The sequence below is a fragment of the Bubalus kerabau genome, unplaced genomic scaffold (genome assembly GCF_029407905.1).
Source record: "Bubalus kerabau isolate K-KA32 ecotype Philippines breed swamp buffalo unplaced genomic scaffold, PCC_UOA_SB_1v2 scaffold_70, whole genome shotgun sequence".
Classification (NCBI taxonomy): domain Eukaryota; kingdom Metazoa; phylum Chordata; class Mammalia; order Artiodactyla; family Bovidae; genus Bubalus; species Bubalus kerabau.
In genome coordinates, this window is record NW_026577924.1 from 629,049 (window position 1) to 642,560 (window position 13,512).

At 50.5% G+C, this 13,512-nt stretch overlaps 1 protein-coding gene and 1 pseudogene across 1 annotated transcript; one reads left to right on the plus strand and one right to left on the minus strand.

The window, feature by feature from the left end:
* Positions 1-616: 616 nt before the first annotated feature.
* LOC129641063 (uncharacterized) lies at positions 617-736 on the plus strand (annotated as a pseudogene).
* Positions 737-4,978: 4,242 nt separating this feature from the next.
* LOC129641028 (liprin-alpha-1-like) lies at positions 4,979-13,272 on the minus strand. The gene is made up of 3 exons (XM_055565881.1): positions 13,114-13,272; positions 11,125-11,333; positions 4,979-5,046 (listed from the first exon to the last, which is right to left on the minus strand). The coding sequence occupies exons 1-3, from the start codon at positions 13,245-13,247 to the stop codon at positions 4,979-4,981; spliced, it is 411 nt and encodes a 136-aa protein (XP_055421856.1). The 5' UTR covers positions 13,248-13,272.
* Between the last annotated feature and the right edge of the window lie 240 nt (positions 13,273-13,512).

Below are 13,512 nucleotides of genomic sequence, written 5' to 3' on the forward strand. Positions count from 1 at the left end.
GGGGACAAGGGTGGGGGGCCTCGGTAGGGCAAAGGGGCGGGGCTGAGGCGCTCCGGTCGACCGCGCCTCCGTGGCTCCCGGTGGGTTTGGGCAGCGGGCAGGTGCCGGGCAAGTTGGGCGCTCAAGATTCGCTGCGCCTAGGCCCGCAGGAGGTCCAGAGGCCCCCGGGCCGCGGGGGTCGGGAGGCGGCGGGCCCCAAAGACGGACACCTCCGGGATCGCGAGGCCCTGAGCAGCGAACGGGATGGGGGGGAGGCCCCGCTCAGCCAGCGCGGCCGGGTCTGGAGTGGCCGGGGGTGGGAGGGCGCCGAGACCTCCGCACCCCTCAGCCCACCCCCCAGGCCCCGCGCGCACGCACGCATGCACGCCCTCCCGGTCACTGGTGGGTCCTGGAAGCCCATCGGGCCCCCGGGCCCGGCCAGGCGGTTGCTGGTCTGGTGTTGGCGGTGTTCGGTGGCCGGGCCGGCGTCAGCAGGCTGGAGTGCGGTCGCGGGTCTTGCGGCTCAAGTACAACACGGCCCCCGAGGAGAGGTGCGGCCCGTTGGCCCGACCTGCAGGTCAGAGCGAAAGGGAGGCGAAGCGCAAGGCTCTTAGGGCGCCCCGCGGCAGCCGCGTCTGTCTCTGGCCGTATCCGCCTGAAGGCGCCCGATCTCGTCTAATCTCAGAAGCTAAGCAGGGTCGGGCCTGTTTAGTATCTTGGATGGGAGACCACCTGGGAATCCCGGGTGCTGGAGGCTTTTTTGCCTACCAGAAGAGGTCCTTTAGCCCCCGCCCCGCGTCCCAATTCTTGGACCCACACCCCCCCGCCACCCCCCGCAGCCCCAGCCCCTACCGGGGAGGGGGGAGTGAGTGGGTGGCCGGGCCCCGACTCCCGCTGCAGATCTGGGTTGCCTCCCCACGGCCCGTGAGCCCCTCCGCATTCGCATTCGGCTTTCAGGAAACCAGACGACCGGCCGTCCGGTCTCCATCTGGGGCTCCTTTGGCTTGCCTCAGGCAATCCCGGGGCTTGCACCGACTCCAGCCAGAGCCCCAGCCCCCGCCCCACCCCCAGCCTCGCAGGCGATCGCGCATGCGCATGCGAGCGCGCGCACAGATCCATGTGCCCAAACGGGGCATCTAGTTTGTTGGCTTGTACTGGGGGTGGATCTATGCCTGGGAGTGGGACTGCTGAACCATAGGCTACTTCTACTTTTAGTTCCTTCGCGAACCTCCATACTCTTTTCCATCCCGGCTGTACCAACTCCCATTCCTACTCAGCGTTGAGGAGAGTTCCTTTTGCTCCACAGCTTCTCCAGCATCTGCTATGGACAGACATTGCAATGAGGCCCAATCGGACTCATGTGAAGTGGTCCCTCCTTGGCGTTTGGAGTTGAGTCTCTCCAATCATTAGTGATGTGGAGCAAGATGACCGTTTGGAAATGCAGATGCAATTCTGTCACCATCCTGCTCCAACGGCTCTTGTATTTTCCCATCATATTGAAGATACGACCAATTCCCTTCATGCTTGCTCCTCACGTTCTTCTCGGATGTCTTTTCCCTGGAATGCCCTCTGCACTCTTTGGCTTCCATCCCATAGGGCATTTTCATTTCTTGAACGTCCTAAGTTTCCCTGGTCACCTAGACTTCCAGGATGCTGTTTTCCCTGCCTGAAATTCTTCCTGCATCTCAACCCTGGTTTACGTAGGTTCAACCTATGGACCTCAACGCAATGGTTACTCTGAAAAGCCTTCCCTGACACCCAGGTTTTGGTGAGGGTAGAGGCCCCTCGACAAGTTCTCAAAGGATCTGCCTGTGATGTATCATTAGATTCGTCTCAGTGAAAGCAGGAACTCTGTGTCTTCTTCTCTCCACCTTCTAGTTCCAGAAACTTATTACATGCCTCCCAGCTCATCGTAGGTGCTCAGGATTTACTTAGTGTGTGAAAGACAGAAAAGTTCTTGGAAGCCTCAAGGTGTCACTTGGCTCGGCACTTTTGATTTCTTTGTATATTTGGCGATTCCATTCTTTCCTTTCCTGGGTTCATGTGTACGCTATATTCAAGGCACAATCTAAGGCATTAAGACATATCCATCAGTATGGGTTCTTGCTTTCAAGGAACTCGTACAGGAGATTTCTACAATTTAGGGCTTTTCAAATGCTCTAGAAGAATGTGAACGTTCAGTATGATCCATTTTCATTTCCAAGAAAGATCGTTTGACTTCCATAGCAAAGGTGGAGACCTTCCAACGTGTAGTCCAATGCTTAGACCTTGACCATGTCAGGCAAGTCTTGTGGTTCCTTCTGGAGGTGTGTGGCTCTTGCAGAAACATGAAGATCTTCCATCGTCCTCGGACTTCGGTGTCATTTGCAATCATCAAGAAAGCTTCCAGGTATAGGTTCCAGACCACCACCACACACACTCAGTAGCCAACGGAGTGGATTCCAGGAATATGCATTGTTAACCAGCATCACCGTTGATATTGTTGCTGCACGCTCTATGCAGTGGCCAGGTCCTGGATTGTCCACTGGGTCTCATGTGGAATGGAAAGAAGGGCTTCCCCCACCCCCCCACCCCACCCCCCACTGTTGACAGCCTTGTGACTAGAAACGGTCCCTGAAACAAGAATCAAACAAACCAGATAAGACCAGATGGTAGTCCATGAGATGAAGGAAGTAAGCAGCTGGTTGGGATGGCACCAAGGGGAAAGGTTGCTCTTTTTGTCTCCCACTCTACTCCTTTCTTCCTGGACGCCTTAAGGTTTCATCATGTAGATTTGAAATAAAGTTCACTAAAGTCATATGTGTTGAATCAAGATTTTGCATTTCACCATCTCTCAAAAACGAAGAGTGCTTAACCTGCACAGGTTTCTTTCAAAAAAGTCAATTGTTTTTCAATGCTGGGGTTTCTCTCTTGCCTTGTTCAAGTACGCTTAATAGTAAAAATCAACGAAATCTAAAGAAAGATTCAAAGATACCAACAAAGGACACCTTCTGTTTCTTAAATCATCTTTCCACTTGGTAGAACTCGAGCTTTTTTCTTTGTATTTTGCCTAGGGAATTAGCAGTGTCCTGGTTTAGATGGCAAGGCATCCGCCCGCAGGAGACTGGGGTTTGATCCCTGGGTCGGGAAGATCCCCTGGAGAAGGAAATGGCAACCCACTCCAGTATTCTCGCCTGGAGAATCCCATGGACAGAGGAGCTAGTGTTCTACAGTGCCTGGGGTCTCAGAGTCAGTCACGACTGAAGCAAGTTAGCACACACTCAGGTTTTAGTTCAGCCACTCAGGTGTGTCCCCCTCTTTGCCACTCTGTGGACTGCAGCACTCCAGGCTTTCCTGTCCTTCACTATCTCCTGGAATTTGCTCCAACTTACGTCCATTGAATCATCATGCCATAGAACCATCTCATTCCAGTGGCATCCAACAGAGAGGTGGCTGTGGTTTGGCAAAATGCCTGGTCCCGCTGCGTGGGTGTGAACCTGCCCTCACCACTCCCTGACCGTGTGACCGTTCACCGTGTCCCCCTCTGTAAATTGTGAGGGGGGCAACACCTGCTTGGGAAGGGGCACACACAGCATCTGGTATATAATCAATGCACCATCCATCGCAGCATTGTATATATTAATAATAGGGATCGCATTTAATAACCTGCTCCTTTTTCTCTCTTGTCACTTAACTGTGCTCCAGATCACATCTGCTTTACTTACCCCTGTAAATCCCACACCCAGCACAAATAAGACTCAACAAATTTGTGGCTGAAGAGGCAGGAACATATCCTGTCTTCAAGAAGATGAAGCCAAGTGAGATGAGGGCCTAGTGATAACCCTGTGTGATGAGGGGACCCCAGGAGGACCTGTGTGGCTGTGGGGTGGGGTGGGGGCATGGGCAGAACCCCTGATGAGCTCCTGGGATGGGGAAGGTGGCAGGAAGGAGGGCGGGCTATTCCTTTTGGGGTGTCCACAGATTGTACTTCACCCCTCACTGATGAGCACTTAGGCAGTTTCCAAACACGTGTCACTGTTAGGAGGGAACAATCATTGCCCAGCTCCTATTCAATCAATTTCGTACAATATGTTTTTAGCATTGGAGTACAATCATCTGCTTTATTCATTCCATGCTCCGTCCATCCACCCAGCCAGCCAGCCATCTGTTCATCCATCCACCACTCACTAATCAATCCATCCATCCACTCGTTAACTCATCTGATCATCTCAGACTCATTGAGAAGACAGACCCCTCTTCCGCTCCTGCTCCCAGGAGGACTCCCAGCGTGAGTGACTGGAGCCTCGTGGGGACAACAGGGGAGACACAGAAGGGAGATGCCTGCAGGCCCTCCTCCCTCTGAACGGTGAAGCACCCACCTGGTCCTAATGCCTCCTTGTTGGGGTGTTCAGCTGGCCCTTTTCCTTCTTGCGAAACAAGCAGCTGATGGAGGACTTGATTGATGCCCTTTTTCTTTGGGGCTTTGTGCAGCGAGTCCTGCCTGCTGGTGCTGCTGCTGGGGTTGTTCCCGGGGTTGTCCTGAGAGCCTGTCGAGCTTTAGGGAGAGAAAAGGACCTTTAACTGGCACCCTCGTGCAAACACACAGCCCTCCACAAGAGCTACTGATAGAAACAGGCACCCAGCAACACTCGCGCCTCAACCTCGCAGCAGACAGTGGAGTCTCCTTCACCAAACACACTCCACACAAGCAATGCAGGCTCCGAGACACAGAGAACCACCCCAGGAAGTTGAGATTCTCTGCCTTGAGCTCTCCCCTGAGGAGGGCTTGACTCCAGGCCAGCTGGTGCAGAGGGCACTCCGACCCTCCATCAGGGTCACTGCTCAGCAGGTGAAAACGCTACAGCAGAAGGCAAGCTCCCCTGCTCTGGTCAGTTCCCCCCACCTCCTGCAGGGTGACTGTCCCCGGCCATGGCAGGAGAGCGACGGTCACCATGCAGGTCAGCTGGCCAAGTGACCACATGTGTCGCCCATCAAGTGCTGCCTGGCTCAGGATGGGAGCTTAGGTGGTGGTCTCAATGAGGACAGTGTCAGTCACAGGAAGGGACGGAGTCTCCTGAGAGGAGACCCCTGAGGAAACAGGAGGGACCCTCAAGAGCGAACCTGAGAGGCACAGGGCCGTCACTGTCAGGAACGTGCCCCGGGCTGGGCAGACCTCTACGAAGATCAGGAAGAAAGCTCCCACAGGAGTTAATCTGTAGAGAAGGACGTTTTCTAAAATCACTGAGGTCACTGAGCTCTTCTTCCCCAGCACCTGAAGTTCACCACTAAATACAGGCACTGAACCCAATGGTATTCCTTTAAAATCATCCTTGCAACTCCTTCAAGACAAGAGGCGCAGGGCTCCTGAAACTGACGACGCGCACACAGGCCGCTTACTTGTGGGCGTCCCTGAGGTCCTCGTGGGTGGCTGTGCGCAGCGCCCCCGTGTGCAGGCGGCTCAGCCGAAGGGACTGCGGCGAGGCGGGGGTCGAGGTTTCACATTTGATGGCGGTCTTGTCATCTCCTACCTCTTCCCGTAAAGCTGGCAGCTGAGGGAGTGAGGTAAGTGTCAAATTGGCTAACAATAGACTGTTTTGAAAATGGCAATCACACAGGTGTTACATTATAACCAGAAACTTATTTGAAAATCTATTAGCTATGCTTTCCCCCAAGTACAAAAAACCCCCTTGTTCTAGCTTAATGCCATCTTAAAGGACTGTCTTGTTCAAGAGAAGCAGGGCTATGGGGCAGCGAGAGCATCCGACTGAGTGCAGAGACCATGGATGGGAGCCTCCCTGCAGCCGGGCTCGGCCCTCTCTGGAATCCAGCGACCAGATGGCCCTGCCGGGCAGGACAGCAGAGCGACCCTGGGCGCGTGGACCCTGCATGGCATGAACTGCCCTGATGACAGGACTGTGCTCATCGCCAGATGCTGCTCAGAAGCACCACAGCTAGAGTACAAAACCCCTCAGCAAAGCCGTCCAGACCTTTCTGTTTGAAGGAGAAAAAGACACAGCTTGTGCCACCATCCAAGATCATTTGTAGTGATGATGCAGGTTACTGGAACCCATGACAACAAGAGAAACACAGAAAAGGTACCTAACCCCTCCATGCCAACACCATGTGCCTGGATCATATTTCTCGGTAACATACAGACTCGGGGCTCCCCACTGAAGTACTTACAGGCAGTTCGAGTGTCATTCGCTCACAGTGGTTTCCATAAAGCACCCCCTGGTCTTCACTAAGAGATGATCTTGTATCACCCTCGAGGGGTGGGAGGTTCAAAAGGGAGGAGATATATGGGTACCTATGGCTGATTCATGTTGAGGTTTGACAGAAAAGAAAATTCTGTAAAGCAATTATCTTTCAGCTAAAAAATAAACGAATTAAAAAAACAAAAAGAGAGATGATCTCTCCTGGACTCCCAGCTTTTCTGCTGGTCCTGGGTGTGAGGACAGGAAAGACAGTGGTGGCAAGAGTGTGGGGACAGATTAACCCCTCAGGGTCCAGACAGGTCTCACTCATACATCTGGGTGTGTGGGTAAGCCAGGGGAGGTTTTAGGAGACATGCATGGCATGTATTTTTATAAACAATGAGTGTGCTGTTTTAACCAACTAACCTGTGCCTTTTTAGTGGGATTCTGTAAAGAATACTGATCCTGTGCAGTCCCACGGGAGCTTGGTGACAACAAAGTGACAGTGCAAAATGCAGCTGAACTCGTTTAACAGCAGCTGGATAAACTGGGCTCCCTCCCCTGAGCTCTAACAAGAACCCTCAGACAACAGAAGGCTACAAAGGCTAGAAATTTTCCACATGGAACTGAACAGGGATCAATCTCAAATTCAAGTTAAAATAAGCATTTATAAAAATCAGAAAACAGCAATGAACAGAGCAGGGAAGTGACACACCTGGGTTGACTATGGACTCAGTGGAGACAAACACCTGCCTCAAAGTCAGGGACTTTGGCCAGCCCCTTCCCCCGGGCCTCCTCCTGAGGAAGGCCTCTGGGTCCACAGCCTGGCTGCACTCCCCCAGGATGGGAGCCACACCACTGGTGCCCACGTGGCCAGGATGGGCAGCACCGTGTCCACTTAACAGGAGGGCAAAGCAGGCCACAGAGCAGGCGAGCGGCACACCCAGGTCACCAACCCCAGGGGGACGGTGCTGGTCTGATGTGCCCAGCAGAAGGGCTCCCCGGCACTGAGCTGCCTGAACTGGAGCACAGCCACCCCAGTCCTGCGGGAAGGCCCAGGAGTGCTCGGTCAGCGGGCTGGGAGTAGGAGAGGGACAAGGAAGGCCAGCCCTTGGGGCACTGGACTCCAACAACAGGGGCTCATCCAAGTGACCCGAGGGGAGAGGCAGAGAGCTCCCTCCTGATGCTCCCTCCATCAGGGACGCCGTGATGGACACGAGAGCCTCTGGAGGAAAGCGGGCTGGACAGCACCACGGTTAAGTGTCCAGGCTCTGATCAGACCAGTCTGCACCACGCTGCTGGGTGTGAGAGCCTGGGCAGGGTGCCCGGCCTCGCTAAGCCTCAGTGTCTATGTCTGCTGAATGGGGATAGCAGTAGACTGGACCTCACCTGGGGATGAGATGACAGACTCGGAAAGCACGTGCCCGGCACACAGAGTCTCCTGCACACTGCTACCCACCATCATTAAATTGGCTTCCCGCAAATCTAACATCTATGGCTCTGATTCAGTCATTTCTTATAAGAAAACACTAAGTGGAAATTCCATGGTGGTCCAGAGGTTAAGACTTGGCACTTTCACTGCCAGGACACTGGTCTGATCCCTGGTTGGGGAACTAAGATCCCATAAGCTGTGCAGCATGGCCAAAAACATAAGTAAAGAACATTTTAAAAATAATAAATAATACTATGTCTATTATAAACAAGCATGAGATGATCAGAAGGCCAACAAGTGGGAGAAAGGCACACTGTTACAATTGTCCCAACGAATGACCAATTTCCAACAGAACCATCAGCACATTTTAAGTGGTGGGTGAGTTTCATCACTTCCATTAAACCGTCAATTATTCACCAGGACATAACCACACAGTGTTCATTCACGTTAAACGATAAGGACTCTTCAATACTTCACAGAGAAACAAAGGCCTGCTAAATTACTCAATAGTTTACCTTTCGACGCTGCTTCCTTAAATCACTAGGCTGACAGATGCATGCAAAGAAATGAAGAGAAACCGGATTCATTGCGACTTGGAAGCTAAAATTTCAAGAATCCATAGAGGCAAATACAGTAAAGCAAAAATGATGGCAAACATGTAAGTGACATGAAGATTTACAGAACATATGACTGGAAGCAGAACATTTTTTTTGACCACAGAAGTTAAATAAGCTATTCAAGATTTACTAGAGAAACACTAAAAATTATTACTCAGGAAGATACCATTCTATTACAACATCATGATTTATTAAAGCACAGCATTCTGTACAACAAAGGGCCTTAACAGGTGTCTATTCTCAGCCAAATCTCTCTATAAGTTAGTTTCTCTTAATCAAAAACATGTTATACTTTAAATTAGTAATTTAACTGATGAGGAAGTTACCATAATACCTAGTTTAACGTTGAACAAATCTAACCACCTCTTGGACATTAATGTAAAATCCTGACATAGAATTTGATTTAAAACTTCTCACAATAAATTCATTAAAGCAAGTTCCCTGTGAAAATACGTAAGAATGAAAGCTAGCATAATAGCAGGTGCAGTCTTTACATTTTATTAACCATAGAAGATACTTTTTTAACGAGTCTAATAGAGACATTAACTGTGCAAAAGCTGATGAGATTTACAGTCTTAAATACAAGCACCAACACAGAAAGGATATTGTGTCAGTTCAGTTCAGTTGAGTCGCTCAGTCGTGTCCAACTCTTTGTGACCCCATGAATCGCAGCACACCAGGCCCCCCTGTCCATCACCAACTCTCGGAGTTCAACCAAACTCATGTCCATCGAGTCGGTGATGCCATCCAGCCATCTCATCCTCTGTCGTCCCCTTCTCCTCCTTCCCCCAATCCCTCCCAGCATCAGAGTCTTTTCCAATGAGTCAACTCTTCACTTGAGGTGGCCAAAGTGCTGGAGTTTCAGCTTTAGCATCAGTCCTTCCAATCAACACCCAGGACTGTTCTCCTTTAGAATGGACTGGTTGCATCTCCCTGCAGTCCAAGGGACTCACTCTCAAGAGTCTTCTGCAACACCACAGCTCAAAAGCATCAATTCTTCGGCACTCGGCTTTCTTCACATCCCAACTTTCATATCCATACATGACCACTGGAAAAACCATAGCCTTGACTAGATGGACCTTTGTTGGCAAAGTAATGTCTCTGCTTTTTAATACCCTATCTTGGTTGGTCATTAACTTTCCTTCCAAGGAGTAAGCGTCTTTTTAATTTCATGGCTGCAATCACCATGTGTCGTGATTTTGGAGCCCGCAAAAATAAAGTCTGACACTGTTTCCCCATCTATTTCCCATGAAGTGATGGGACCAGATGCCATGATCTTAGTTTTCTGAATAGTGAGCTTTAAGCCAACTGTTTCATTCTCCTTTTTCACTTTCATCAAGAGGCTTTCTAGTTCCTCTTCACTTTCTGCCATAAGGGTGGTGTCATTTGCATATCTAAAAGTCCATTAATTCTACACTTAAGAGGATCATTTCTTTATGTAAGCACAATCTCATTTATGAATTATACATGATATGTAGTTTAGGATCCATCTACATACATTATGCTTATAACTGCGTGCTGCTGCTGCTAAGTCCCTTCAGTCCTGTCCGACTCTGTGCCACCCCATGGACTGCAGCCTACCAGGTTCCTCCGTCCATGGGATTTTCCAGGCAAGAGTACTGGAGTGGGTTGCCATTGCCTTCTCCTGTAACTGCATAGTGATACACCAATTCAAATTACTGCTATGGGGGAAAAACACCATTTAATGAGACATGAGGACAAAGCACAAACCCGACTAAGGGGACTCACGCTGTGGACCACAGCACTGCTATGACCAGAGGAAGTGGGGGGACGGGGGAGGGGAGATGGATGGGTAAACTACAGCCTCGGGGGCTGGGGGGGGGGGTCTGGATTGACGACGACTAAGCAGACAACAGGATGAGAGAGGGAATCAAAACCAATGATGAAAGCAGACACACTGTCAGAGAACTCCAACAGCAAGGAAAACATACAGAACTTCTTTTCATAAATATTCGGAAAGAAATCAAGCATGAAACCACAGAGAAATCGTCAAAGAATTTTAAATATCAACTAATTAGCCAATGATGCAAATTATAAAAACAGTGTCAAAAGACCACAAAATGGACTAGTTACCACTTCACAGGCCTCTAAAATGATTCACGGTTAATTTAATTATAAGCTGACTAACAATGCAGCTAACATGAAATGGGTGGTAACAGAAAAAAGAGACAATACAAGTCCAGTTACAAAGCAGAGTGTTGTACACGTGATTTCATGGGGTAAACAGCAATGCACTCACAACACCTAAGCTAAACACGCAAGAAAGCTGGAATATGTGCTTTAGGGCTGCACACTTTGTCACCAAAAGCCCTAGGTTGTAATCCCAGTTTTAGACTCGGAAAAGTGAGGCAGCCCGACGTCTTCCCTGGGGCCCTGGGGCCCTGGGCTTTTAACCTGGTTTCACACGCAGAGCTGGCCGGAGTGCGTGGCCAGGTTCATCAGCAAGCAGACCAGTGTAGATTCTTGGTTTTGTTCCCACCGCATGCCCTGCACCCTGTAGCCAGGCATCCCCAGTGGAAAATCTGCTGCACGGCTTTCCCATGCCATGAGAGCTGCCTATGGTTACTTTCACGAAGCTGTCTGCTCCCTGAGAACAGAAACTTCCCTGCAGCTGCTGTGCCCAGCACAAGGCCAGGCCCAACGTTACAGAGGCAGGCTCTGGCTGAGTTCATGATGACGTGCTAAGTGGTGGTCCAAATATCAAGACTAATTTGTCGCTGTGCCATTGTGGAATGATTAAAGACGAGGCAGTTTAAAAACTTTTAGACCTCTGAGTGTAGCAAATATACCTGATTTTCTTCTAGGTATAAAGAGAAAAAAAAAACAAAAAACAAACAAAAAACAGCATGCTGGGGGAGGGATGCGGCAGGGAGGAGGCAGACACATACCAGAGTCATGATGCCCAGCTGGTCTCCCTCCTGTGCCAGGCTGTGCTGCCTCCTTCTGGGCTTGGGCAGGGGCGGGCAGGAGCCAGCATGCGAGGAGGTGGGAAGCAGGTTGAGGGAGCTCACTGATTTAAAACGACGGAGGCTGCCTAAGCTCCCCCTGCCCTCCCTGCTCTCAGTCTCCTCGGCCCGCTGCTCCGTGTTCTCCTTCTCTTCTTCGATCAACCTAAAATAGAATAAAAGGCGTCACCTGCCTTTGTCAGCAGAGGAACCTGTCTGGACAATAAATTTGGGCTGGCATTCTGTGTCATGATTAGCAAATTCCAGAAACAGTTGCTCAACTAACATCTCAGCCAAAAGGTTCTACCTTTCCTCTTTTGAATATTCTCAAACTTAGAATAACTTAGCCTTGAGTCTTACAAACTGGCCCTGATCATTCACGCTTGATTTCACTTATTTACTCTAACATTCTGAAGGGACCCTGGTGGCAACTCTCTTTCCTGTGAAGAGAAACCTCAAGTTGACAACCCTTGCCTCCCCTGCTCTCAGGGCAGAGATGCACATCAAGTGCCTCAAGTCTTTTCCACTGGGAATCAGGAACTCTGTATAATCAAAACAGCAATTCACAAACAAGCTGCAGTTTCTAAACACAAGTCTCCAGACTAGATGAAGTGCTGAGTTGATCTTTTTTTTTTTTTTTAAGGTTGTATATATACAAATGCATCACTCGATGAAGTTCTCCACCAGCTTTGTGTGAGTTTCTGGATTCATGTCAATGTGCTGCATTAACCTAGAATTCAGTTTCTGCTCTTCTCCCCTAATGTGTGGTGGATGTTTTTATATAGCAGTTTAAATACACGATTATGCGAATAAAATGATTTTCAAATTAAAATACAAGATTCTTACAGGAAGTAAACTCTCCAGCTTCACTTCTACTCATACATCTGGAAAGTTTTTCACTGTTGATAACAAGTTGAAGGACAGAATTGACCATTTACATCAAGTCAACTTGTCGCATAAGGAAAAATCACTTTTACCCGACAACTTGCTGTAAAATAAAAATAATATATAACCGTTCCATATTTCCTGCGGGAACGTGGAAAGACCATCTTTCTGAGCTCATCTGTGCTCAAACACGGCCCAGAAAGCTGTGTGTCTCGGCGTCAAACGGGCAGGCGGCACCACCTGCGTTTGCTGGCTGTCCCATTCACCTCCTGCCTTTCCCCCAGCCCCCAGGCTCAGCCGACAGAAACGGGCACCTTGGCCTGGGCTGACGTGACGAGAACAGTCTGAGCAGCCACTCTGTCTGGTCCTGTGCAGGGTCACCGGCCTGCGGCCACTCTGAACATGGACTCGGGACACGGGCATAGCTGTGCGGGTGTGGCACCAGGCAGGCCTCGGGGCCCCCAGCCACCCAGCTGCACCCAGACCCAAGGCCCCCTGCTTACCACCAGGCGGGCCTTTGGATTCTATCCCATTTGAAAATTGTTATAACTGCCAAGACGGTGTCTAAAGAAAACATCTTAAATATACTGATGAGATGAGAAAAACTCAAACACATGCCCTTGGACCACTGTCTTACAACAAGCCAATCTTCACACTGCATTAAGTTAAAAAGGAAAAGGCAGATCTGAGTGGGAATTTGCCAACCCCAAAACCCCAGCTTTCACCAGGTGGCTTTTCACCAGAACGTGGGGGGCTCTGAGGGACACAGGAGGGTGCATGGGCCGCAGGGGACACCGCCTCGGCACCTCACCTACCTTGGGGCTCAGAGCTGAGGGGGGACACCCCACAATGCCCCCCCCCCACACAGAGTTCTGACACCACACCGTGGACAGAACGCCCCGGCTGCCCGAGCTCTGTAATCAAGGGCCATCTCAAAACTGAAAATTCTTGAAGCAGACCTGAGGTCAGGTTTCTTACTATGGAACACTCAGACGTCCCTAGGAGAAGACAGCTCCTCAGAGAAACCGAGTTTCTGGGGACCTGAGTTCACGATCACCCACCAGATCTCTTCGTTGATGGCGTCCAGCTGCTCCTGAAGCAACACAGTCAGAGTCTTGGCATCGGCCTGCCCGCTGGGTGACAGTTGAGTGGCCAAGCTGAAGAGGGTGACCCTGTCGCCCTCACCGTCAGACATGCCCACGTCACTCTTGAACGCCTGGGCCACGTCGGCCAGCAGGCTGGCTTGCTGCGTGCGCTCCCAGTCCTGCTCCTTCGGGGTCTGCACCTGGGCACGAGAGGACCACGTCTCATCAGCGACATTCAGGGCAGCTCAAGTCTATCAGGAACTGAACCCAATTTTACATGGAAGCCCTGACTGTGGATAAATGTGCCATGCTCATGAGACACTGCCATCTCTTAAGCGAGCAGGACTGAAGAAACGGGCAGGGCAAGAATCCAGT